This window comes from Vanellus vanellus (assembly GCF_965231255.1).
Source record: "Vanellus vanellus genome assembly, chromosome: 2".
Classification (NCBI taxonomy): domain Eukaryota; kingdom Metazoa; phylum Chordata; class Aves; order Charadriiformes; family Charadriidae; genus Vanellus; species Vanellus vanellus.
In genome coordinates, this window is record NC_138906.1 from 161847822 (window position 1) to 161875820 (window position 27999).

Sequence of the window (27999 nt, forward strand, 5' to 3'; positions counted from 1 at the left end):
ACGAGACATTTAGATGATGATTTCTAAATTGCCACAAGCGCCAACCATCGTAATCCATTAAAATGAAATATGGCATTTTTTTTCCAAGCCTGATCTAAAGTCCCTTGAAGTCTGTGGCAAGAACTCCATTGGCTTCACCAGAGCTGAGAATGGGGCGATAATCCATAAATCCCATTTTCATTATATCAGGAAGAAAAAGACACTGTTCTCCATTCTTCACTACCTGAACTTTGTTCTTGGATTCATACTTTATCTGCCCTTGAGGATTAAATGCGTTGATTCCAGCAAAGATTTGTGGCTATAAAATCTCCGTCACTTCCCTCTTCTCGCAGCCTAGAGGTACTGACGTTAACACACTCATTCCTCCAGAGATGCACATAATTTTGAAGTCTGGCTTACACTGTAGGATCAGCTTGCGTAGATTGTGTCCTTGTAGATGCTGCTACAGGGCAAAAGTTTCCTAGTGTATTACTAGCTGGTATCCCAACCCATGATACTTCTTCCATTTCAAATAGAGACCTCGTAAAGAGATACCACTTTCTAAATTTGTAAAAAAATAAGAGGAAAAGTTTCCTTGGAACTTTTGGATATTTTCCCATAAAAAAGGTAAAAGCTACCTTTGAAAATTAGTCTTATTTGCGTTTGCTCAAATACAATATAGGAGCTGTTATTGTTTTTGACTACAAAAGTATACCACGTGGAGGCTAAACTTTGGTTAATTTTCCCCCCTTTTATAAAAAAGTTTAATTTAGGGTTTGTCATCTTTAAAAAAAAATCACATCTGTTGCACAATTATAAAAGGCACATATAAACGACTGAAAGAAAAATGTCCACTTTCCAACCTTAAACCGATTAAATAAAAATGAGCATTCCAGAGTATTTTCCACCAAAAAAAAAAAAGAAATAAAAATATATATAACTAAACAAGACAAACAAGTGGCTAAAAAGGCCTTTTCTTTTTTTTTTTTTTTTTTTGCTGGAGTTTTCAGTATTGTTTTCTCTCTCATTATGGCTGTATAGGAACCAATATTAAATAATATATGATCAGAGATGATTTGATTTGTATTTTCTAGACACTATCAATGCAGAATGAGGCAATGGCTGAAATATTTACTACTCCAGGCAACCTCATCGCTTTTTTGCTTAATACAGCATGAAACCAGAACTAATAGAGGAAACAGAACAGACAGTTCAAAAAGAAGATCAACAGCAGAAGTGAATTCATTTCTTTGAGGTAATCCTTACTATGATGTTCACAGCTGCCCTAGTGAGTCTCAAGTCCCAGAAGTCATTTTCACTCTTCTTCAAGGATCTCCTGCCTTGCTCAAGGAAAGAATGGACACACAAACAGCAGTTCTTGTGCCCAGGTTTCCCCTAATTGTAACAGGCAGATCTTTCATCAGTAATTCAGAAATTAAGCCGTAGAGGCTAAGCAGAAATTCATTTATTCCCACAACCGATTGGTAGTTCCCAGCTATCTGTAGATAGGAAATCATGTGCAGCGTGGAAGCCGGTCCTCGGCCGAGCTCCCTGCGGTGAGCATTGCAGCAATGAGACGCTCTGAATCCACCGCAGATTCAAGCATTCAAACCTGGCTGGTGCCCAGATCATCTTCACCGAGCTTCGTTCTGCTGCATGTTGGAAATTGCAGCCCCCACTTCTCCCTGTGGCCAGGGTCATCTGCCCTTGAAAAAATTTATTTTTTCAATGGAGGCAAGAGTCAAAGTTATATTGAACTCAAAATCCCCGTCATGGACACCTGTCTTCCGGAAAGCTCCAGCTGACGCGTTGTTTTCCCAGTAGTGATGCCAGTGTCCTTTGCTGTCTGCTCCGAAACCGTACACATTCACCTAGGAAGTAAGAGAGAACTAGTGTTATGGCCTGGAAAGCTCTGAAATGTTGAAGAAATTCAGTTTATCTATAGGCAGAAGCACCTGAGGACCTCGGTGGTGTGCCAAGATACTCTACTGCATGAGATGATGCAATCGCAGAATAACAGCCCAAGGCCTGCTCAAGGGACATGACATCCTAAGCTATGCTGAGACCACCACCCTACCAGAACCTAGACAGAAAAGGAAATTGCTATCCATGAATTCTTGTTTAGCAGTATGAAAAACACATTCCTTTCCCCTAAGTGTGATGTTTGGCCTCAGAGGGTCTGTGGCTTGGGATGGGAATCCCCTTTTTAGCTGATTAAGGCCACAAAAAGTAGAAAAATTTTGGTTTTGCTCCTAGTCTTCCAAACGATGACCCATGTCAGCCTCCTGTTATATGCTTAATTATATGACATTTGCAGTCACTTCAGAGGCCAATGGACATTATGTTCTTCGTGTGTATACTCCTATGGCTTTTCCTCTCCCAACGGCTCATTTATCAATAGCTATGCTTGTCCCCTCTGGTGGTAAAAGTCCAAACATCACCATTGACTTATTTAAACTGAGAGTGTTGATATGGCTGGGTTTGAATGGGTCATAGCCCACAAACCAAGTGCCTTAACCCACTCACACATGGACCCACCCAAATATGAGTTGGTTTTAAGTTATTTTTGGCAATTTCAGAGCCTTGCTCATTACCAGAAAACAGGCTCTACCCAATCACCCATCCTATCTGCTTTGACTATGGTGCAGTTTCTGCCAGCATCATTAGGAGTATTTCCATCATCTCGTCAAGCAGCAGAGGCCTAGATGACAAAAGCTCTCTTTCATCAGCAGATCTGTGTCCAGGCCAGAGATTTTGCCAACATTGTGATTTTTATCCCCCATGCTGACAATCCCACACTTGCAGGATTTTGTAGAGCTGATCTGGCCTTACACTAGCTAGCTAAGTCTCCAGTCACCTAGGAGCACCTCACATCATTCAAGTCAGGGAATTTCCTCAAGTAACTGCTGGAGCAGAGACATTTGGCATAACCTACTGTATAAACCCATGAGTTTGGGTTTGAAAATAGACGATCTGCATTCCTCAAAGTGGCTCATGTAAGAGCTGATCATCCAAGTTCTTCAGGTGGAATTATGTTTAAGATTTAGATATCCAAATGGAGGTGCCTGAGCATCCATTACAGACAGCGGAGATTCAGACAGCACAGTCACTGGAAACCAGGGAATGATCCTGCTTCTCTAATGTCTTACCAGGAGGTTGGTTTGCTGAATCAGCCTCTTCGCTCCACTGATTAGACAGATAAGACCTCAATGCGGTTGCTCAAACATAAGTGCCATTTCAGATGTCCCTGAGTACTCAACACATCTACTCAAGGGAGGCAGGTGTCGCACAAGGCCAAGTGATTTGTACTTTTCTGGCCTGGCAGCTGGAAGCAGAGGGCATACCCAGGGCAACACCAATGGCTCTTGGTGCCTTAACAGTGAGACAAAATATAATCGGGACTTCCACTAACAGGATGGGCACAGACACCATCCATATTTAGATGTCTTTTGATACCAAGTGGAATCCCACTATTTATGTTTAATAATATTCCCCTCGAATGCATCTTAAACCCTACCACTTGCTGAAATGAAACAAATCTGTCGGTTGAGCATATCTGCATGTTACTGAGGACTCTGTATCTGTTTGAAGAAACGAATGGCAGAGAAGATGGAGGGGAAGAAATAAAGGCTGAGTGAGTGGCCAGGGCATGTTCCTGGCACTACAGTGTGAAACGTCCTGATTTTTTATCCATATATCCAAACACAGTCAGACTTTACCTCATCGCATACGTGGAGTGCAAATATCAAAGACAGAAGGCCTGTGGACGGGTATCTCCCATGATGCTGGAGCCAGTTTTCATAAACGTATTTCATAAAAGCTGGATTATAAACCAGGATCTAGGCAAAATTGGACAAAAAGACTCATTAGAAAAATACCCTGGGAAAAAAACAACAGCAGCATGTCATCCCTAAAGGACACTGGGGTAGGGGAGTGGGGAAGAAAGGAATAATAGTTATTCCCTGAGGGCAGTTGAAAGGGAAAAATAAAGTCCCATAGTTGAGTGCATTCAAGAATATTTCCTATTTGCAATTACACATGAATATTTCTTCCTTTGTGTGGATATCCCACCTGCTTATGCTAATGTAAATCCAGTGTGATTCCTACTGAAACCAATGGGTATGAAATGGCACAAGTGAGCAGAAAATTAGGCATTCGACTCTCCCTGCAGTGTCCTGCTGTAATGCAGGTGAGCTCCAGGGAGCTGGAGGCCTGAGCAAGGCAAGCGTAAGATGCCATCCCAGATTTCATAGACTCATACAATCATTTAGGCTGGAAAAAAACCCTTAAGATCATTGAGTCCAATTTTAATTTGGGTGGGAACATAGCAGCAACTGCATCTTCTGCACGATACGCCAACCATGTCTTGGTATCCCTATAGGTACAGATCTAAGGAAACCAGGGGTCAGGTGTAAGCTATCAGGAAGCCCATCAGGTTGCATCCGATGCATTTCTCCTGTTTCCCAAACACCCTATTTTTCTATGCTTTTTTTAAAAAAAAAAAAAAAAAAGACATAAATTGCACTTGTTTATCTCCTGGGGAAATTGTGAGGCCATCTAATGGAGACAGAGCACTTAAGATCAGACCTAAGTGTACAGTAAATCCAAGGACTGGTGGGAGCTGTTGGTTTCAACCCCCTTCCCTGAATCGGGCAAAGGGATGCTTTTGCCTCTATGCTGCATTTGTAATTAGAGTGACAGCATTTCAGTGCTATCTAGTTAGCTGCAGGGCTTTTCCTTTTACAAAGTCAGAGGTTAATTGCTGATATTGTATCTGTGTGTAATTCTCACAGGGTGTTTTGCATTGCCTGGTGTGGGAAGAAACACAAGCTTCTCATCTCCCTGCTTAAGAAGCTGGGGCATATCACCAGCCATACTCTGGTCTACAGCTACTCAACTGTGGCGTGAGTTTAACAACCTGCTGTAGTGCATCTCACAAGGGTTTTGCAGAGGTTAATGTGCTCCTCACAACAGGTAGGGATGAGCTAAGTGATTATTTAATAGCCCCAGAGGTCCATGGTTTGAAACACAGGGATATAAGCTGATAGAGGTTAAAGGTCTCATCTGAAGCCTTTGGCAAAACCTGGCCTCCTGAATGAAGGACGTGCTTTAATCTCTAATTTTAATGCTCTGGGGTTAACGTCATACTTTACCAGCCCTTGAGACACTAGGAGCCTGAGGTCCTCTGAAAATCAGCCTCTCCAAGGCCTGAGAGAATGAGACCTTTATTTTGCTGGAAGGTCTGTAGAAGAGAAAATGTCTTTTACCTCTCCCTACACAGCCTGGCTTGGTTATGTCCTCAGGCCGTGCATCTACAACAACAAAAAGTCTTTTCAGGGTGGCTAAAGGTGCAACATGAGAATGACCATCCTGTGTCATGGGAAATCCTGCCTCCAGCAGTAAGACCTGTCTATTAAACCACAGCGTACTTGGGCAATGAGCCAGTATGCGTGGGATGGACTCTCTTCTGACCGCTGTAGGGTGGGCACCAGGTTTGTCCATCTTTCTTTGACCTTCTCAGAGAAGCGAGGTCCCCTGACCGATGGCCTTCTACACATCCAAACTATGAAATAAAATGGGTCAGAAGTGTTTTATTAGCCTTGAGGGAAGTGGCACGACACAGATCGTGTCCACGTTACTTTGTTCTGTCCCTGCGTAAAACAGGGAATATTCCCTGGTCTATGCTATCCTCCAAACCTTGCTTGAACATTGTCTGGGAGATTATTAATACACTTGGGACAAAATCAGCATGGACTTGGCCTGAGCCCAGTCTCCAGGCTTGTTTAATTGGGTAGAGGCAGTTATTACAGCTGTGGGCAAAGAGCCTTCCCCAAAAGCCATTGATACCATCATGAATTCTCCACTGAATTGAAAACACACAGCTTTAGTTGTTCAGAGTTCAGTTAGCTCCTTATTACAAGGAACTGACTCTGGAGTGAGAAACATCCCTGGTGTTCAAAGAGTCATATTATTTAAAAAAAAAACAACTCCAAAGGCTCTCCACAACTCAAAGTGTTGTCTCATCCAAATGACTGCAATGAGTGGGAACAGAGCAACTGCTGTGGGGGTTGAGCACCGCCGGCCAACGGTGTGACTTACATCTCCCTAAGCAGTACCAGAGGAAACAATGCAACCTTCAGAACAGCGGTAATGCAATGGCATAGTCACAAGAGCAGTTTCTTTCCAACCTCAGTTATTTAGTGGTCGACCCATGGCCTGGATGGCACACAGGAACTAAACCTTTAGTTTAGCTGAGCCTTGTAAAGTGTGTTGCAGTTTTTATGAATGTGAAGGGGTTCCTTGGATTCTTGCAGTCTCCCAAAGAGGCAAAAGACCTAGAAGTGGATTAGCAGAACAAATTCACAAACCAACATTGCTCACCTTTTCTTTTTTGACTTTGATTTTCCGTGGAACTGGAACATATGTGCTGTCAAAAGAAAAAAAAAACACCAAAATTAATAAAAGCCAGACATATTAATATTTTCATGTATTTCCAAAGAAAGAAAGAATATTCTTCATGCACAGTAATAAATTCCAATTATTTTAAAACAATAAATTCAAGAAGTTGTTGGAAAATGAGGCTGTAATTAAGTAATACATAATGAACAAACTGAGCTGTCACTGAAGCAAGTTTATAGGAAGCTGTTACAGTTTTAAATTTTCAAGTTAATTATTAACATTATAACACCAAAGATTTAGTTGACAATATAGTGTATAGTCAATATTACGTGGAGCCCATGACTTCTAATTCTTGGATCATGACTGTTGCGGTCTTTGCATTTCGATGACAGGAAGGACTTTCCATTTAATTTCATGGCAGAAAAACCTTTTCCCACCAGGGGGAGACTTTTCACCTCCTAATACTCGTAGCTACTGCATGATTTTCAGAGTAGGTGGTAGTAGAGTTCATAAGTTCTGTGGTTATGTGCAACTCTGGCGTTCCCAGTACACAGCCGCTCACCAGCAAGCTATTCCTCTCCTGCCCAGGGGAACGCTGAAGGCTTCCTGCACTTCCCAGCACAAAACTTCCAAGTCATACCTTATGACTGGGTTGAAATCACGAGTCATGTCTTGAAAACAAAAAAATCTTTTCTTCCCCCTATCTCATGCACAGTGCATGCTGGCATGGCACAGTTCATCACGAGTGCTGTAAAAAAAAAATATCTCCCTGGGTTTGTTTCAACTGAGAAAATTCTGAACTGGCCTTGTAACTAGACTATATCCCAAAATATACCCTGCATACTTTTTGGATGGGTTGTGATAAAGCACCAAAACCCTTCCATTAGTTCAATCTAAAAGTTTTTGCTTCATTTTTGGTAACAACAAGGTTCCTGTGATTAACGTTCTATTTCTCTGTGAACCATGGATCATCAACACTTTGAAACATTAGTCTGAATCTTCTCAAACCAGGGGTCACCTGACAATGTCTTCACCTCCTTAGGTACTTCTGGGCATCCCTGACCGTAGATCCCTGCCCCAGGCTGAATGCAGTGGAAGAGGTGATGGGTGGGTTCCAGCCCCCCCGAGATGTGACATGAGATGCTAACAGGAAAAGGGACACCCATGCAGACTTCTTAATCCGCCCTCAGTAAATCTGCCCTTGCATCTGCTTCCCACACATGACTGCAGTTAGCAAAATTGGTAAAAGTAGTCCCATGCCCTTTTTGTGGTTATGAAGACTTAAAGGGCTTATTTTCTGATAAAATCTCCTCATTATTAGATAAATAAATAGCCAGTCTTTTCTGAAAATGTGATGTGGAGGAAACAAGAGGGCCATATTTCATGAGCATCTAGGCAGGTACAGTAGAAGACCAAAGTGAATGGTACGCAATATTCAAGACAGTATTTGCAGACAGCTATAATCCAACCAGGAGACTACTGTAGCTCTTGTCAGATGACATGTTAGTCATTTTAATCATGGGATATTTCATTTTTTCAGAAGCAATACCCAAGTCCTGCTGTCACTTGGCTGCAGAATTTCATACAATTACATGGAAAGTATTGGCACGCTGATTAAGACCAAACAGAGACCTACACCATTATGATCATGTAAAAACTGGTCTGCATAGCAGCCAGGGAGTTAGCGACCCAGTAAATACCACACAGGAGCAGGACAAAGAGTGAATCACAGAATCTCCTAGATTGGAAAAGACCTGTAGGGTCATCTAGTCCAATCATTGACCTAGAACTGACAAGCCCACCACTAAACCATGTCCCTGAGCACTATACCTACACAACCCTTAAATACCTCCAGGGATGGGGATTTCACCACTGCCCTGGGTAACGCGTTCTGATGCCTGATGACCCTTTCAGTAAAGAAATTCTGCCTAATATCCAATCTAAACTTCCCTTGGTGCAACTTGAAGCCATTTCCTCTTGTTGTATCACCTGTTACTTGACAAAACACATCAACTCCCACCTCTCTGCAACCTCCTTTCAGATAGTTGTAGGCAGTGATAAGGTCTCCCCTGAGCTTCCTTTTCTCCAGGCTAAACAACCCCAGTTCCCTCAGCCGCTCCTCATAAGACTTGAACTTCAGACCCCTCACCAGTTTTGTTGCTCTTTGCACACACTCCAGCACCTCAATGTCCTTCTTGTGGTGAGAGACCCAAAACTGAACACAGTACTCGAGGTGGGGCCTCACCAGTGCCAAGTACAGGTCTAAAATCACCTCCCTGGTCCTACTGGCTACACTATTCTTGATACAGGCCAGGATGCCATGGGCCTCCTTGGCCACCTGGGCACACTGCCAGCTCATGTTCAGCCATCTATCAATCAACACCTTCTCTGCTGAGCAGCTTTCCAGCCACTCCTCCCCAAGCCTGTAGCACTGGTGAGGGTTGTTGTGGCCAAAGTGTAATGCCTGGCATTTAGCCTTATTGAAACTCATACAGTTTGCCTTGGCTTATCGATCTAGTCTGTCTAAATCCCTCTGCATGGCCTCCCTACCCTCAGGCAGATCAACACTTCCACCCAGCTTGCTGTCATCTGCAAATTTATTGAGGGTGCACTCGATCCCCTCATCCAAATCATTGATAAAGATATTAAACAGGACTGGCCCCAGTACTGATCTCTGGGGGACACCACTCGTGACCGGCCACCAACTGGAATTAAATCCATTCACCACCACTCTCTGGGCACAGCCATCCATCCAGTTTTTTACCCAGCAAAGTGTATGCCTACCCAAGCCATGAGCAGCCAGAGTGAAGCCTGTGATGAAGGTGGCTACAGGTGGAATTCATACAATCTGGAAAACATCTTCTATGAACCACTTGGCAGGGCTCTAGTGAAATCTGCCAGCATCACTGGCCACCTGTACAGGACACTTACTGTACCGTTGACCCGGGTGGAAGATGTGGAACATTTTAAGGAATATAAAAATTGCTCTCTGCCAAACCAAGTGGAGAGGATGATCAGAGAGTTAGAGCACCTCTCCTATGAAGACAGGCTGAGAGAGCTGGGGTTTATTCAGCCTGGAGAAGAGAAGGCTCCAAGAAGACCTTATAGCAGCTTTTAAGTATCTGAAGAGCACCTACAAGAAAGCTGGAGAGGGACTTTTTTACAAGGGCATGTAGTGATAGGACGAGGGATAATGGCTTTATACTGGAAGAGGGTAGATTTGAATAGATATCAGAAAGAAATTTTTCACTCTGAGGGTGACGAGGCACTGGAACAGGTTGCCCAGACAAGTTGTGGAGGCACCATCCCTGGAGGCTTTCAAGGCCAGGTTGGATGGGGCTTTGAGCAACCTAGTCTAGTGGGAGGTGTCCCTGCCCATGGCAGGGGGGTTGGAACTAGATGATCTTTAAGGTCCCTTCCAACCTAAACCACTCTATTATTCTATGATTATATGACAAATGGAGCTTTTTTCAGTATGGAGATTCCTAGATGACTTGCAGAAGGCAAGTTAAGGCAACTAGGCTAAATATATGACGGATGAAGGCTTGAAGGTTTCCCATCCCAGAAGGCATTTCTTGGTCTTGTCTGGGACAATGCTCAGTCTTAGAGAGCCACTTTGAAATGGGACATCTATCAGTCAAATGAGACATGTCTGAGAGAATCATTCAGCTATCAATCCAATCTAATACCAAGGCCATCTGCAGTTTGGCTTTTCTTTTGAACCATAAGGATGCTTACCTTTTTTAACTGTGAGTGCACTAAGGTGAGTATTTCTTCTCTTCTAAAACACTGAATTTCAGATGGGTTTTATATATTTGACGCCTTCTCCCTTTTACAAATGTACAGTCAAAATTTTCCTTATAGACTGTATCTGACAATATCTATTTAATGCATGCTCGTAGGTTTATTCTGCCAGCCTAGAATTACATTAAATACATTGTTATGATTTGTGTGTTTAGGATTTTCTGGTTTTATTGCTCTCGCATGTGCCAGCTTATTACTTATGCAATTTCCCTGCTTTGAGTACGGCAAAAATCTGAAAATACTGTTATTTCTTCCATGCGGTTAAATGCTTACACACTAATTTATACCAGATGCTTACCAAGCCCATGTAGACAATCTAATTATAAATATATAATATCCTGTAATTTATTAAGCAAAGACGTTTTTCCTTTTATGTGCTGTGACTGCTTTGTAGTCAACCAGTTATATCTTCCTGGCAGGTTAAGGGCTCACTCAACTTTACCATTGCAGCCTACTTGCTGCCACTTCTGAAGGTAAATACTCAACAAAAAATAGTGAATAGCTTTGCAATCTGGGCACAGAGCAGTGACAGTGATGAAAACATGGATGGGTGACAATGGCAGCAACTGGCCCTCTGTGGTGGGCTCCTCTTCCTGGCGCAGGCACAGATATGACAAAGATGCAGCAAGGGGCCTCACGCAAAGGCATGGAAGGCAGCTGGGAGCTTTCATTGTTTCTGACACGATTTGTGTCCAGGCTTAAGGGCAGAGGTTTTCAATCTTTTTTATCAATACAGTTTCTAAAAGAAAAAAAACTAAGCCTTGCAAAAAAAGGTGCTATTTTTAAGCCAGTTTTCCAAGTGGGCTGACTTTTCCAAGACACAAGTGCCTCCTGAAGATGGATTTTTTCAAGACAACGTATGACTGTATATACTAAGTGCTGGTGACAAAAAGGGTGAAAAGAGACTAAACCTGATTTGTTACAAGTCGAGAGAATCTTAATAAGAAATGTAAATAAACTAAAATGCATTTGCAAACAAGAAAAGAAAAAGAAAAGAAATAAAACTCCATTTGTTGTCCCATCAAAAAGTTTTCCTCAAAAATGCGAAGCAGGTCTTATCCCCCGTCAACAGGGACATACTTTTCCAAGTTTTTAATCATCTGAGACTGTGAAATTGGGAAAAAAGTTTAAATGTCTTGAAATACTTCTTTCTGGAATAAAGTAATCTGATCTGCTATTGCTGTCTATGTGTAGCAGGGTGCCACTGAGCAATCCCACCAGGCTGTGTCTTTACATCCAGCAGATAACCTCACACACAGTACAAATGTCACGTATTTCATTCTCTGGATTAGGAAAAGCCATCTTATAGGAAGGGGGAGAATTTGCTAGCAGGCATCTAGAAGAAACATGCGTTTTGTTCACATTTCTAATTCTAGTGCTGCCATAAATGTATTAAGCAGGACAATATTTACTTCTGAAAGCACAAGAAGAAATGGAGAATAAATAACAGCATGGCACATTACTGCCAGGTGAAACATGTTAATTTAAAACTAAGGCACACAGGTGACGCAACGGTGTCTCCTCTGCATGGATCTCAATCACCTTCCACTAGGAAAGATGGACCTGTGCAGGGGAGGACGCTGGGGATGGGGTACTAAGTGTCCCAGTCTGCATCTGCTCTCATTGCCTTCTGTGAGCAGCCTGCAGATCCTTCTCTGCCTCCTTGTCCTCTTCTGCAAATGGGATAATATATGTTAGAGGACCACGTGGCCACCCAAGCGTCTCAGGTGAGACAATCTAGGTTTCTAGAACCACTGCTGAATGAATAACCCGCCAAACACTTGATTCTGCAGATGGCACTCTGTAGGGTATGTCTGGGTACGGGCATGCTGGCAGCACCCACTGTACACCCAGGGAACTGGAGAGGAGGAAGGATGAGCATAAGCCAAAAATAAGGCACTGAACTCCAAAGCCCAGGAAGTCACTGCTCAAACGGGCTACCTCCAGCAGCAAAAACCTCCCCCTTTCATTTCTCTGAGACCACTGTGTGGGGCTGCAAAGAGATGGACCTGGATCTTTGCCTCAAAGACTGCACCCTAGCATTAAGCTTTTCCTAGAAAGCAAGTGTTCAGGACTGAACCTTGACCTGAGATGGTCTGTAAAGCTCCCCTAGGCCTTATCAGAAGCAGGGACTTGCCCAGTGTGGGCTTTTCTGTCCTAAAGCAACATGTGGGGGCTCCCACCCCTTCGGCCTGCCCACTCAGGGCTGCCCTTACTCACAAGTTGATGGTGCCTGTGGTGAGAGCGGTGACAACCCAGCGCAGGTCCAAGGTTTTGAAGGGGATCAGGATCATGCTCACATTTTCTGCCAGCTCTTTGTAGCTCTCAGGGTAAACGAAGTGGTGAGTAGTCTTGCTCCCAACATCTGATTCGTAGCCAGTGGTGGGGGCACGGTTCATTCTGCAGCCCAAAAGTAAGAAGTGAGAAAGCGGAAGAAGAGTTACATAGGTACAAACCTGTGATTCTTCCCCAAATCATTTGCTTGAGATTGCAGGAAAATGCTCCCGTGGCTAAGGAGAGTGCTGTATGCAGGCTCTTCAGACAGCCTTAACAGGGTGCAGTGATCCTCAAGCAGGCTGAAATGACCATCACCCATAGTGGATAAATTAAAAGGAAAAGAAAGCTTAGCTTTAGTGTGGGACTCCTAGGATTGAATGGGAGTTTCTGCCAAGCAAGTGTATCGCTGAGCACACCCCTGAGTTCCCTTTACAGTCAGCAGAGAGCTGGTCAAAAGAGCAGTGAGTCCATGAGGACACATCTCCTTTCATCCTAAAGCTGAAGCCTCCAGTTGGTAAGAAAAATACCGCCCTGAAGTCCGTCAGCTTGACTTCTTGCAGTTTCATTCCCCCATCTGTACATGTGCCTTTGGATGTCTAGGGTCAAAGTAACAAACCATGTTATGTGTGATAAGAAGCAGCAAATATTCCGTATGGTCCTCCCATGAAAAGGCACCAAAGCCACAGTCACAAATCCAGGACCGACTGCTGACACTTCATTCACTCAAGCCTTACTTTGTATTATGTCCTCCAACTTTGATACATCTACGTAGGGTGACTCTGCACACACGTGATGTGCTTTTGGTAACTCTGGGGTCAGTGCATGGACATCTGCCCAGGGCCCACCAGGGCTCAGACAAAATGTGTTGGCCAAACAGGGCTACCTTATGTTGGGTGTATGAGGGAACAGGGAACAGAGGGGGTTCTGAACTCAAGACTGCAGAAACACCGCTGTGCATGTATTCCCTCATGAATGCAAATCTGGGGACACATCAGCAGTTCCCTCCCTGATGCATTAGCTCACTGCTAGTAGAGATTTGCATATTTCTGTGGTTCAGTGTAATGCAGATTAGAGATCCCCAAAGTGGCTCTGACTGACCTTGCATGAATCCATGGTGTCGTGCAACACCATGGAGAAAACCCCAAGCTGGCTCTGAGCAGAACGGGTTTTCTCTGCAGCCCAGTGGAGTCTCCTGCAGAGGTATTAGCTCAGCTCCTGGCAGAAGTGCAGGGAGGACAAGGAAGGATGTAGCTTATGAGATGATGAGGAGCATTGTACATTGCCAGACAACATGTTGCCCCGGTCACTGATAACGGGGGAGGTAAAATCTGTTTATCAAGATTATGCCAGGCTGTGTTATTGCAATGCTCCCCCAGGTGAATTAGTTACGTTTAACTCCCTCAAAGGGAGTCATAAGCGTAGGCAGGCTATCCTGCCAGCCTGTGAGGACTTGTGATCGAGTTAGCCTCTTCCCTGCCAGCGCCCCACATTGTACTGTGTAAAAATACTCAGTACAGCGTGAGACTTACTATGTTTTATCTTGAGATTAGTCAGTCTGAGGTATAAAATATGAGGTTTTACTTCTGTCAAGACAAATCCAAGGGTGGCATCTTAGTTATCTTACTCATACCCTGCCCTCGGGTCTATGTACCTTCCCCACCATCCATGGTGGGGCTGCACGCGTGGTGTAGCAGAAGGCAGAGTTCAGAGCGAGTCTGAACAGGAAGGACCAAGCAGCAATTTCTTTACGTCATGCAAGTAGATAGTTAAACAAATAAAAGTCGGCTGGAACACAGTGTTTCTAAGCAAAGGTGTCCCCTCCAGCTCCCTGGCTCTTCCCCATGCTTGGCTGTATTGCCAGAGCACATGCAAGTATCAGGTCACCACAGATTTTGTTTGTTGGATTAACCCACAGAGGAGTCACCTTCTCCGTGCAAGTTTCCACAGTGAATCCTAAAACCTAGTGCTACCATTTCAGATCTGGTTTGAGATCCCTAAAACAGAAATTGGATCCTGGAAGGTTCAATTTCAAATCACTGAGAGTTTCTCCCTTGCCACCAATGCTCGGCTATGGGAGGGCCTCAGAGCAGAAACCCGCATCTGAGTGCGTTACTCTTTAGTTACTTACTCAAAAATAAAAAAAAAAAAGCCTTTAAGCCTAGCAAATCCTTTTCTGCATGAATCTGGAAACGTAGGCCGGGCGAGATAAGAAACTCCACACAGGAACAGGGCTGTCTCCATAGCGAGGGACATGGAGTTAAGCGTAAATGCACCTCAGCAGCCTCCCATTTGCAACCTGCAGGATTAATGTTGAGGGCTCTTCACTTTGCTTCTTGGCTCTGAAGCCCAAGTTGGTTGCATCTGCCTTTGGGGAGGTGCTTTTGGCAGAAGGCAAGGCGTGCAGCTGAAGGAACCAACACCTGAAATGATTTATTGTGAACATTGTCATCTAAAGACTCTACAGGGCGTCCAAGCCACATTGGAAGCCAAGAGGCCTAAGGTGGCTTAACAGTTCAAATAGTGCCGATCTTCAGCTGATTCACTCTTGACTTCAGTCCACAGCTTCCTGCTAAAGGTTATGTTGTTTCTGAGAGTATAATCCCACATGTGGTATGTTTAATAGCAATTCCTCCTTTCCAGACCCTCTGACCTGCCCTGGCTTGCTTCCCAAATTGTGCTGGGCTGGAAGCTGTGGTATGAAAGCTGGACAACACATTGGAGATTAATTTAGCCATCCCAGATATCTTGGCTGCCCTCTGGATGATTAGCTCTGCTTACCTAGGTCCCGCTTGTGTTTCAGTGGGACAAAATAGCCAACCTTCATTGCCTTGAAAAGAAGAGACGATGTAACCCTTTTCAAAGTAGCTGCAGCCAACCAGTTGTCTCCTGTCCATTGCAAAATGACTTTGGCTTAAGAATGAACCAGTGCAAGTCAAATCTGATACAGTCAATTAAGCGCGTAAAAGATCCCTTGTGAGTACTAGCTGCAGAAATAACTTTTACTCAAAACTGCATTTTTTTCAGCTATATTTTTGAACACAGGCAACTATGGATAGTGCAGAACAAGCTACAGTATCAACACCTATTCATGGTTTTTTTTTTCCAAGCTAAAACATGAGGTCGTATCTCCAACATGGATAGTTTACATCACTGAAATTTAGATTTGACCTAAGTACCAGATTTCACTAGATAGCCCCCGAAATCTTGTTTGCTCCCTTGCCTCCAAAAATATCAAACAACAGAAACATCTGGAGCTGAGGTGGTGCCTACTCACCTGAGCACAAAGTCATGGGCGTCAATATCTTGGCCATATTGAGACTGCCGAAGGTTCCCAGAGTTGCCCACGACGGCGCACCGTTTGCACGTGTAAGTGCCTTGCTCCTGCAGTGGATCCCCATCCCCAGGAATGATCCCAAACAATTCCTTGAGAGTAGTATTAATATTCTTCGGAGTTTTCTCTCCTTGCAATTTCTGTTAGGGAGAAAAATCACTCCAGGTTACCAATATAGCTAGCTTCTCTGTGAGCAAGACGTAGCTTCAAATGTCTTCTCAAAGACCACTCTTGCATCCAGCTGCAGACACTGTCTCCTCCTCATTAACTTAACTTGGTTCCCCTTTTCCCTTCCTTTTCCTCGGACTCCCTCACCTCCTCAGTCTCTATCTATCCATGGTGGAACAGATCATATGTTCTCCCCAAGGCTGACCTTAGCAGAATAAATGTTCCTCTGGTGTCTCTAAGCCTAATCCCACCTTGGGCCAGATACCTTCTGTTAGGACATGATAAGATTTCTTTTAACCCTTCTAGGAAGGACAGATGAGTCTCAGGGAACCTGAGCAGCACAGAAGTGGCTGACATCCCTTCCACAAATTTTGGTGTATGCCAGAAGTGGGAGTGGGAGACCTTACTGCTGCTGTTCTGGATTGAGGAGAAACCGTTGCTAGTGCAACAGGAAATTACGGGAGAGTAGAGTTAACCCTGAGAGTTGGAGATGTAAAATCATCTAAAAAATTCTCCAGGATGAAGAAAACCACCCGGACCTCGGTCATTGTGTCTGTTGCCATGGAGGGAAACTCTTTTGTAGCAGCTCTGTGGTGCATGGTGGAAACAATGACTGGATCGGGAAGGTACAGGCAAGGTGCAGGGCAGATGCTGGCCAGACACTCCCTTTCTGTTGCTCTGCTCCCTGAGGGCTACTAAAGAGGTTGGGCGTGCTGGCAGGCTCACAAAAAGCATTGCCCACCCTCATGGTGCTCCTTGCTTGCGAGTTCACAAAGGGAGAACGGCTCCTAACACAAAATCTGCCAAAAGACTCAGGCTTTGCTCTGCCAGCCCAGGGCGAGGATACAGGGAGTGAGGGAGGAGGAACACCTTTTCCCACGACTCCCAGCCATGGCCTGGGGTAATTGGCTTTAGTTTCCCATGTGTCTCCCTTGACTGCACCAGGAACTGTTAACTTCTGCTCTCTCTCTCTCTGCCTCACACACACAAACACAAACGGATGTACTACTGTATTTTTTGTTTAAATTTCATGCTGTTTCTTTGCAGACCTATGTAAAGCAGCCTTATTTGCACTGAAATGAACAATAGGTCTGTGGAGCTCAGAGCTATGTGACGACATTGGCGCCAAGAAAACTTGAAACAAAGAAGACAAAGAAATGCTACGTACATAGACTTAATCTTCCTTCTAATCCTTGCTAGCCTGTATACTCATATATGTATTGCACAGGTAATTAGGATGCCCAGACAAGCATTGTCTTTATTACCATGTAAGTTGCTATTAAGTGGATGGCTCAATTATTTAAGTGAAAAGGGTTATCTTCTTCTAAATTTGTGTGTGATGCTAAAAACATATGTTCACATATCTAAACTCTTGTGTATTCTTGATGAATCCTATCATCTAACCTGTTTTTACTCTGAATATATGAAAAACACTTAATGTTAGAACACCTGCAGCCTTCAAAATAAATGGAGACTTCACAGGTGTCTTAGAGTGTACTATCCGGTGTATAATGTAGAAAAATCCAAACTTTTTTTAAAAAGGAACTTATTTTGAATTATTTGACACATATGTCTAAACACCCATATATACTGTCTCCCTGTAAAGGTGAGCTGACTTTAACTGTCTTTAAGAAATGAAAGGGAAAACCACCAAACATGCACCAAAATATTTTTAAGAACAGAGTTATTCTGGGAAAAAAAAAAAAAAAACAAACACAAACCAAACCAAACCAAACCTCAAACCCTAGTCTTGAACTGATTTTGCCTGAGAAAATTCAGATGCGGAAGGTAATTTTCAGAGAATTCTAAGTACTTGAACCCACTTTTCGGCCAGAACGATAGCACCAGTAAAGGAAAGGACCTGGAGTATTGACTTCTGTTTGATGCATTAAAATGCTAAGAAATGCTATCATGGATAGGCACCTCCACTGACACAGAACAGGGGTCTGCCTTTTCTTTCTGTTATGCTGACATTGGTCTAGAGTAACTCTACTGAAGCTAAGTTAAAACACGGGCACCAACAGCAGCCAGCCAGCAGGACACCATCATCCTACGATCCCTTGGTTGCACAGTTTCCACAGCAGAGATTATTTCTTATGTTAGAGAATGCCTCAGTGACGTTAAATAGGATGATGACCTTATTGCACTGTGTGCTGAACATCCATACAATAAGACTTCCGTCCTGAACTCATTAGAAGTGCTCTGTTTTAATTTCCTCAGTGATTATCTGATTGGACTACACTTTTCAGGCCTAATCTTCAATCAGCATTGTTTGGTCTTTGACATTTCAGCAAAACCGAGCAGAGCAGGCAACGAAGCTGCTTAACTCCAAGGCTTTTAAAAATTCCGACTTAATGTGCAGCCAGTTCCTTATTGCACAATGTTTACTTGACTTCTTGAAAAGGACCATTTTAATACCATTACAATTACGAGCCAATTATAGTTCACTTTCCCACACCAAACTTTTGCCCTTTTTTTGAGGAATGTTGTCTTGTCTTTTTTTTTTTTAACAAGCTCCCACCAGTCTGGCCTTTCCCATAAATCAACAAAAGCACTGGGTGAAGGTCTGTCCACACCGTGCAAGGCAGAGCCATGTCAGTACCGCGTCCTCCCTCCAAGTGCCGTAGATATGTGCCAGGGATATGTGTATGAATATAGCTGCTAGAAGCGGACTCAAATATACTGAAATACCTGGCCCCTGTGTCCTGAGTGAAGTGGCTGCTTTTCTCGGAAGTCTGTGCAAGCAACAACTGTGTCTAATGATGCAGCTTAACCTCTTGCCCAAGTCCAAAAAGCATCTTAACCCACCTTGTGTCCACATAGAAAATATCACTAGGGCTCTTAACACTCCAGCTCCCCTCCATAAAATATTTGTCTGGCACTTGAGAGTCAACTCTCACCTTAGGTTGTTAAAATCTGCAAGTGGAAGTCCAGATTGAGAAGTTTCCTAATCGTCTTCACAGGGAAGACAAACTACCCTGTCCTCCCAGCCTAAGAAATTCCCCACTTCATATACAGAAGTTTACTAGCTGCTTTTGCTTCTTCTTATTTAGAAAAAAGAAAGGGGAGGGAGGGGATGGGGGGATGGACACGACACACAAGAAAAAAGAACCTCAAAGTTTATGCACTTCCTTTCTTTACCCATGAATAGCTTTTGGCGGAAGAGCCCGTTGCTCCTTCTCGCACCGTGGTGTGCACATCTCCATTAAGGATGACAAGGGACTTTGCTGCTTCTGTAAACTTCTCAGAAGGCTTCCCTGGACTCTCCAGTACCATCACATCACCAGCGATCACCAAGAAGCAATACCCAAAACTCAGCTAAGGGGATGCAAGGGGAGGATGTGAATCCAGCCAAGGCTGCTCAGAGCTAATAGCCTGGAGCAGGGAGGACACAGCTACAGTCAGGAGAGCCTCAGTGGAAAGTTCTCCTGGTGCCTGTGCATCCCACATCCATGGACAAGTTTGACAGCATATTAAATACACCTTCAAAATCCCAAGTTATTAGCAGGTAGAAAATATCCTACTTGACCCGCAGTCACTGGTGTGATGTGGATGCAGACAGAGCATGGATCAAGACAGAGCCCTTGTGGTGGACAGGCAGGTGTAGGTGTGGGTCTGGCAGTAGCCAGTGCTGCCGGGGCAGCCCTGCAAGCACACAGCCTGGGGAAACTGGTGTAGCAATACTGTTTTTTATGGCTTCTCTAATTGTTTTTAACTGTTTTTAAAAGATAAAGAGGGAATAAAGCCCCATGAGAATCTCTTTTGCACAGCTACTAATTTGCACAGCTACTAATTGCCTCACTGCAGCAGTTCGGAGGTATTAATACCCATGCAGCACTCCCCAGCTATAAGACATTGTACGAAGATTAATCCTAGCAACAGCCTGGTGGGGCAAATCCAGGTAATCTCCATTTTGCAGACTGAAGGCGAGGTTAAAAGGAAACCATCAATTTTAAAAAATGCCTCCTTGGTCTGGAAAATATGGCATTATTATTGTTCTATTTAATGTCCTGCAATTACCATGCATCAAAGAGATTAAGGGGAAGAATATAGGGGCTTTCATGAGTTCGTGCTTTGTTTCATGATTTGTGTCTGTTCAAAAAATATGCATTCTCAAATATGAATGTCATGTGCATATATTATGTAAATAACACACAATGATACGTGTATGCCAAATTATGATTTCTGACTTCCATGGCTGGTGCGGGTCACCTCCATGCTACTCTAAGGAGCGAAGACCTTGCCTCCACTGGCTCTGCGTGCCCCCGTTCCTGGCTGCAGGATGCTTGCAGCTCAGCAGAGCACATCACAGTGCTTAGAGGGACACATGAGCTTGGACCACCCTCAGATCCATCCGTCCTTGCTGTAGGAGACCCTGGAGCTGCAGCCCAGCTGGTCGTACGTGGGGGCTGCCAGCGGGGATAAGAGGTAGCCCAGGGTCAGGTTCTCCCAGTATGTCCAAGGCTGGTCTACACGTCACGCTTGCACCCAAGCAGTACAGCACCAGGTGGGACTGAGCACGTAGCAGGCACTGGGACTAGAGCCTGGAAACTGGGCTGGATTTGGTACCACCTTCTGCAGTAAACACGCTCCCTTCAGAGCCGTGAGCCCTTTGTATTGCTTTCAAAGTAAAGTATCACAGTGTCCCAGTTTTAAGGAAGACTCCTGGTGATCAAAGTATTTGGGCAAATTTTCTACAAAGAGCATTCAAAAAGCATGACTCAGGTGCCAAGTAGCTCTGCCGCTGTCTTAAAAATAAGTGCAGCTTCCACGACTTCCCCAGCGCATGTATTGGGGATGCCCTTTTGTTTGCCGTCTGGTTAGCAAATCTTTAAGCCATATATTACATTTTTTCCTGCAAACATAAGGACTAAAAGCTAACATTTTCTTTTAGATACGCTAATCACATGGCCCCAAGAGCTGAGATTTCTTCCAAAAAAAAAAAAAAAAAGCAAAACCCTCAAATATCATAAGACTTGAGATAAAAATTGTTATAACGTGGTAGTTTATGAACAATGTGCTACAGATAAGATTGCCAGGGAACTCTGAGCCTGATTTTACTTATCAAAGCTCTAATCCATCAACCTCAACAGGGTTATTTTGGGTTTAGAACAGCAGGTTCTGATCTTGTATTTTTTATACTTTCTGACCACCAAAAACAATGCCAAAAATCCCTGAGAATAAAACAAGAAAACTATAAATAAATGCTATACTATGTTACAGCATATAATTCCTGCCCTGTTTCCTTATATACAGGTTACTACACGTAGTGGAAATGTCCACAGCATTTGTGTCATGGAACAACAATGAAAAACTTGCAGGTGAACCAACTCAGGGAGGTGGGGAAAAAAATATAAACAGAAAGAAATGCATCGGGTAACATAAAGTGCCAGTTCCAAAACACTGAGACTCTCACAGTCCCTGAGCATGAGGGAAGGCAGAAGGCAGGATGGAAAAGACAGAGACACACGGGTAGAGGAGAAGAGAAAGAGGGAGAGGAGGAGAGAGAGAAGGAGGGAGGGAGGGAGGAAGGAAGGAAGGCGGAAGGAAGGAGGGAGGGAGGAAGGAAGGAAGGCGGAAGGAAGGAGGGAGGGAGGGAGGAAAGAAGGAAGGGAGGGAGGGACGGATGGAGGGAGGAAGGGAGGAAGAAAAGAAGGAAGGGAGGAAGGAAGGAAGGAGGGAGGGAGGGAGGGAGGGAGGAAGGAAGGAAGGAAGGAGGGAGGGAAGGAGGAAGGGAGGAGGAAAAGAAGGGAGGGAGGAAGAAAAGAAGGGAGGAAGGAAGGGAGGAAGGGAGGAAGGAAGGAAGGGAGGAGGGAGGAAGGAAGGAAGGGAGGAGGGAGGAAGGAAAGAAGGAAGGAAGGAGGGAAGGAAGGAAGGAAGGAAGGAAGGAAGGAAGGAAGGAAGGAAGGAAGGAAGGAAGGAAGGAAGGAAGGGAGTTACAGTCCAGAGTATTATTAATGCCCAGATCATCTCCGAGAGAGGAGGACTCCAATTCAACTTTAAGTCACAATAAGCACAAAGCAGCCGCAGCAGTGTACCCAGAAGGAGAATTTTGGCCATTATTTGTTACCTGACTAGCGTAACCAAGGGAGAGTTTATCAGCTGGGTAGATTTAAGTAAATGAAAGGCAAGTAACAGGCCTGACAACAGCCCCCTTGTTTCCGTGAACACAGAAACAGCCAGGTACATTTTCAGATGCCTTCTCCAGAAGCAGCCCTGCCCCGTGCAGCAGGATGAGCCACTGCAGGGGTGGTAGCACTGCCCTTCTCTCCCCTGCTCCTTCCCACTGTATGGGTGGTACCACTAACTCTGGTACGGACAATGCAATTTTATTCACAGCAGCCAGGAATATTTCCTTCCAAAAGGCCACATCCTACCACGCTAGATGAGCTTAAATAATATATTCTGCAAATAAACCATGAAGCAGCCTGGCAGCCATGTGAAGTGAAACCAAGCAAGTGAAAACACCCCACCCTTTGGCCCCAAACGTCACTTCATCTCAAATACTGGTCATAAGGCCAGACCTCACTTTCCTAGAAGTGGAGGGTTACTAATGCTATGGGACTATTTGGATGAATAATTTTCATTCACATGTCACAGAATCATAGAATAGTTTGGGTTGGAAGGGACTTTTAAAGGACATCTAGTCCAACCCCCCTGCAGTGAGCAGGGACATCTTCAACTAGATCAGGTTGCTCAGAGCCCCGTCCAACCTGACCTTGAATGTTTCCAGGGAGGGGACATCTACCACCTCTCTGGGCAACCTGGGCCAGTGTTTCACCACCCTCAGTGTAAAAAGTTTCTTCCTTATATCTAGTCTAAATCTACCCTCTTTTAGTTTAAAACCATTACCCCTTGTCCTGTTGCAACAGGCCCTGTTAAATGTCTGTCCCCATCTTTCCTTTAGGCCCCCTTTAAGTACTGGAAGGCCTCAATATGGTCTCCCAGGAGCCTTCTCTTCTCCAGACTGAATAACCCCAAATTTCTCAGCGTGTCCTTATAGGAGAGGTGTTCCATCTCTCAGATCACTTTTGTGTCCGTCCTCTGGACATTATTCAACAGGTCCATGCCTTTCCTGTGCTGAGGGCTCCAGAGCTGGACACAGTACTCCGGGTGGGGTCTCACCAGAGCAGAGCAGAGGGGCAGAATCACCTCCCTCAACCTGCTGGCCACGCTGCTTTTGATGCAGCTCAGGATGTGGTTGGCTTTCTGGGCTGAGAGTGCTTTTTGCCGTCTCATTTCCAGCTTTTTATCCACCAGTACCCCCAAGTCCTTCTCAGCAGGGCTGCTCTCAATCCCTTCATCCCCCAGCCTGTATTGATACCGGGGGTTGCCTGACCCAGGTGCAGGACCCCACACTTGGTCTTGTGAAACCTCATGAGGTTCACACAGGCCCACTTCTCGAGCTTGCCCAGGTCCCTCTGGATGGCATCCCGTCCCTCAGGCATGTCAACCACAGCACTCAGCAACAGGGTTATACAGCAACAGGGTTAACGGGAAGGGGAGGGCAGACTGAGCTTGGTAGACAGACAGCTCTCTGGCAAGGGCTCTGCCTGTGTTTAGTCCAAGCATATCACATGGGTCTCCCCGTGATAGGAAAGTCACAGCCTTATAATAAGGTGCAGTCACCGTCGTCTCAGTTACAGCATAACGAAACCACCACGCTGTCTGAAGTCAGTTCCTGAGAGTGAACACACAGCTATTTCTCCCCCGAAATGAAGTTTAAGCAATCTCAGGACTCCTCATGCCTCATCTTTTAAGTACAAATATAGTAAAAAGTCACAAATTATTGAGTTGGCAAAGCAATCGGGAGTAAAACATGGCCATGAGCAATGCTTTCTTTAAGACTGGCAGAAATCTCAGAATCACTTTGAAGACGAGCTGGAAAATTAACTGCAAAAATGGAGCACAGTCAGGATGCACCTGGGAATTACTTACTGTAGAAATGACCCTGACTGTCTGGAAAAGGCTTACCCAAAGCAACATGTGTTTAGGAAATAGGTTGCAATGAGGACCTGAGGCCACATCATGCCTGGGTTTACCCAGAAGCAGATGGGTCTGGGCACCTTCTCCATCTACCATAGATTAGGGTAAGTATATTCAGTAAGCTACTGATGTCTAACAAACAACGGAGTTTTGGGAGACACCAAAGTATTTCACGTGTTCTGGTTCAAGATAAGTTCTGGCTGAAGAAAAAATATTGTGGAAAACGTGTAGAAATAATAGAAGATTTATTTTTACCATCTCAAAAAAAATGCTTTGATTTTGTGTTCTGAAGTGGTGTATTTCCTTTGAACTTGACCTGAATTCAAAAAATGAATGAAAACTCTAAAAGTAGGGTTAGACAGCCCTAAAAATTAATGGACAGCTTTTATTTGGGCTGGTGGAAGGGCGGGGGGGGGGGGGGAGGCAAAAAAAAAACAACCTAGACTTTTGGCTGTCCTGAAAGTCACTAGTTTTTAATTTAGCTGAAAAAGAAAAAAAACCTCCCCCACAAACCCACAAAAAAATCTGTTTCGGTTTGAGCTGAAGTGAGATTTTTTTTTTTTTTCCAGTTCCACTAGAAGAAGAAGAATCAGAAATTCAGACTTCTTTTTTTTTTTTTTTTTTTTTTTTTGAGAATGCATTGAAACTTCATGTTTAAATCAAAGTGGGGTAATGCAGTGTGGCTTTGCTTGGGGGTGATGCGCAAGCCCTCATGTAAGAGCTCCCTTAGAGGCACCCTGCCCACTCAGCCCTGTCTCGAAGGACTCCTCCTCAGCCTGGCTGCTGCAGGAGCACAGCCCCCACACCAGTGCCAGGATTTAGGATTGATCTTCCCATCCGCTCCTCAGCACCTCCTCAAGGTTCTGAGTGCTCCTATCTTTTTTTATTGAGAGGCAATGGGATCAGGAGGCACCTCACAACCAGCCTCAACACTCACTGTGTCCATGAGCAACCTCATCCTTTCATCTACTGAGCTTGAGTTGGGGTATTCCCCCCTCTGGAAACTGCCAGTTCAGATCAGCTCTTTGGGAGAACCTCACCCCAGGGCAAGGGGAACCAGGACTCGAGCTTGCCATCTTCCCTTATGGGCAAAAGTTAGAACACAGGAAGTTCTGTTCAAACACACGGAAACACTTCTTTACGGTGAGGGTGACAGAGCACTGGCACAGGCTGCCCAGGGAGGTTGTGGAGTGCCCTTCTCTGGAGATTTTCAAGACCCGCCTGGATGCAGTCCTGAGTAATGTGCTCTGGGCAATCCTGCTTTGGCAGGGGAATTGGACTAGATGATCTCTAGAGGTCCCTTCCAACTCTGAAACTCTGTGATTCTGTGATTCCTTCTCATGACTCCAGCAAAGCCCAGCTAGGAAATGTGGGGACCAGAAGGAAAAGTGTCTGAGGGCTGCAAAAGAAAAAACACAAGCAATGGGAAATCTGAGTCATGGCCAAGGGAGAGGTCAAAGGACGTGACGCCTGGAATACGTGGGACTCATGGCAAAGAGAAGGGTTGCACCATAAAATGAGGATATCATTTATGCAATAGTTAAACACATCGTTCAGCGGCATTTCTTTTTCACTAGAAAATGTGACAGCCGATGGAGTGAGACGTGATAACTCAGATAGAGCCTCATTGCCACAGCACTTGCCGCCTCCTCCGGAAACCTAAATGCCCCCACTGCAAAAGTGGGTACCTGCCTGAGGGGCCTCTCCAGGTGTGGAACTTGGATAATGAGGTGAAGTCTCAGCGCTGGAAGAATAATTAAGACTGGCCTCGCTATCTGTTGTGCAGCCCAGGGGAGTGGAGACTGGCCTGGCTGTAAGGGGATGCAGATAAGGAGGGATATTTGTGTGGGCAGGACAGTTCTGCTTTTTGTCAGCAAAGGCAAGATAACAGACACTGGGTAGTTCTTCGTTTCTTCCAAAGGCTGTCATGCCCGACAACTGACCCCTGCCTCATTATCTGCAAAACGCATACTAAAGTTGACACCCCTCCATATGCTAATGAAGATAATAATAGAGATCGTCCTAAACATATATGACTATAGCACTCGTCTCTCCACCCAAATCATACTACACATCACCTGGGGGGGGAGTGAGAAGGGACACCTCATAATTTTGGGGATAAAAGAAGGAGAAAACGACTGTTAAACTGGGAGAGAAGAATCTCAATACCTGACTGACCAGTCAACGGCTGCGTTCTCTTCCTCCATCCCAGGCAGGGACACCTTTCCTGGCAAGCGCTGTGCCTTTCACCCTCTGGTGAACATTATCCCCGGGCTATTGTATGATTATTGTTTTTGCTAGCAATATTAGCCTTAATTAGTAGCGCTATTGTAGTCAGTGAATTTATCAATGGCAATCTCAAATCTGTTCTGTCTCAATAAAATAAATAATTTCATTTTTTGTGAATCTGACTCAGTGAAAATCCTTTGCTGGGACTCTGATAGATAAATCAGTGAAAGTCCTTGGACTCTGGCAGACAAACATCGAAACTACATTTCTTTTAACGCGACACCTGGGCACCAGGGAAGGGCTGAAATCCCGAAATCCAACACCAGGGCACTGGGGAAGGGCTGAAATCCCTAAATTGAACACCAAGGGTTGTGCTAGCCGCAGGACACCAAGGTGCAGGCGGGTGTGCATTCAAAGGAAGGCACAGGAAAACTATTTTTCCTGAAGAAGGGCAAAGCTACTCATAATGAAACTGGGATTTGACTGGGGTTGCTGCAGCCAGAACCTGCTCTTTAGCAGCTCGGCAGCACAGGCCACAAGCAAATAATTTAATCAATGTCTTGTTCAAGATAACATAAAAGGGGCTTTAATTAGGCAAAACGTCAGGATACGCCTTCTTCCCTTCTGTGTTTTTCAAACAAGGTACCCGCTGGCTTTCATGATGCTTGGATAGGGCTCTTTGGACCACCCTGGTCAAGGATACACAGGGGCTGCTACTTCCCAGTGACCCGTGGCCACCCCTGTGCTTTACAGACCAGTTTTACATCACCGGCCACAACAGGGACTGTTTTCATACACATGGGACTAATAATTTTCCATTTAATCCTGCTAATTATTCACATATTTTATGGTAGGGAAAGCCCCAGGTGAATTACACACTTCACAACGAGTTCGCTTTGCTACCTCGATGGACAGCAAAAGCCCTTTCTACCATGTGAAGTGAAACAAGCTGGCTTAGGAAGTCTAGTCTTTCAAAGAGAAGGGAGAACGAAGGCAATATTGACATTTGCAAATTCTGGATTCGCCGCCTATCTCTGCCAGGGACTTTTCTAGCTTGGAGCAAGTGAACGTGCGCTCGGAGTGCCTGCAAGCTAAACAGCAGCATGAACGCCCACTTTCTTCCACCTCTGCCTCTGCCTTGTCAGCTGAGACGGCAAATGCTTTTGGCAGGAACCGTCTCTCGCTATCTGCTCGGCATCGCTCGAAGCCTGACACCGCAACCGTCGCACGAACGCCGGGCCACGTCCACACCTCCCACTTACCAGCCACCACCTGTAGCTCTCTTCTGGGATCAAGGCATTTTGTGAGGTCAGGAAAGGTTGCATAGTTGAATTAAACCTCTGATCAAACCAGAGGGAATGTCCCAGCTCAGAAATGCACGTGTGACAGCTGCACGGTCTCCTGGGGTACTTGAAGAGTTTTTGGACTTGCTCTGAAAACTGCATGATGAGATGTCTCGGATCCCAGGTGGTCGTGGTCACCTGGTGCGTGTAGTTCAGCAGAAATGATGTTACTGTGATGAGCAAAAAGGCGAAGGTAAACACTTTCACGTTCCTCCTCCTTACGACAACCATCTTTCCCAGTCGGGTTCTGCCGTCGCCACTGACCAAGTATGATGTAGGGTCCAACGTAAGGCAAAAAGGAAAGGGTGCTGCAGGCGCCTGCCGGTTACCAACCTGGGCTTAGGCTGAACATACCAACTCCACTACCTCCATCCATAAGGGAAGAAGCTTCGTTTCCCCCAAACAGGCTTAAAAAAGGCAAAGCTGAGTACTTCCTTTCACCTTCTCACAGTGCTTCCCAGTCTTCCACCTCTCTGTGACCTA

The 27999-nt window shown here is 44.9% G+C and overlaps 1 protein-coding gene across 1 annotated transcript; it reads right to left on the minus strand.

Annotated features, from left to right (window-relative positions):
- Nucleotides 1-1597: 1597 nt before the first annotated feature.
- On the minus strand, nucleotides 1598-27999 carry ST3GAL1 (ST3 beta-galactoside alpha-2,3-sialyltransferase 1). Its single transcript, XM_082499367.1, has 6 exons — nucleotides 27436-27999; nucleotides 15734-15930; nucleotides 12403-12582; nucleotides 6361-6406; nucleotides 3699-3818; nucleotides 1598-1850 (listed from the first exon to the last, which is right to left on the minus strand). Exons 1-6 carry the CDS (start codon nucleotides 27745-27747, stop codon nucleotides 1677-1679), a joined length of 1029 nt encoding a protein of 342 aa, XP_082355493.1. The 5' UTR covers nucleotides 27748-27999; the 3' UTR covers nucleotides 1598-1676.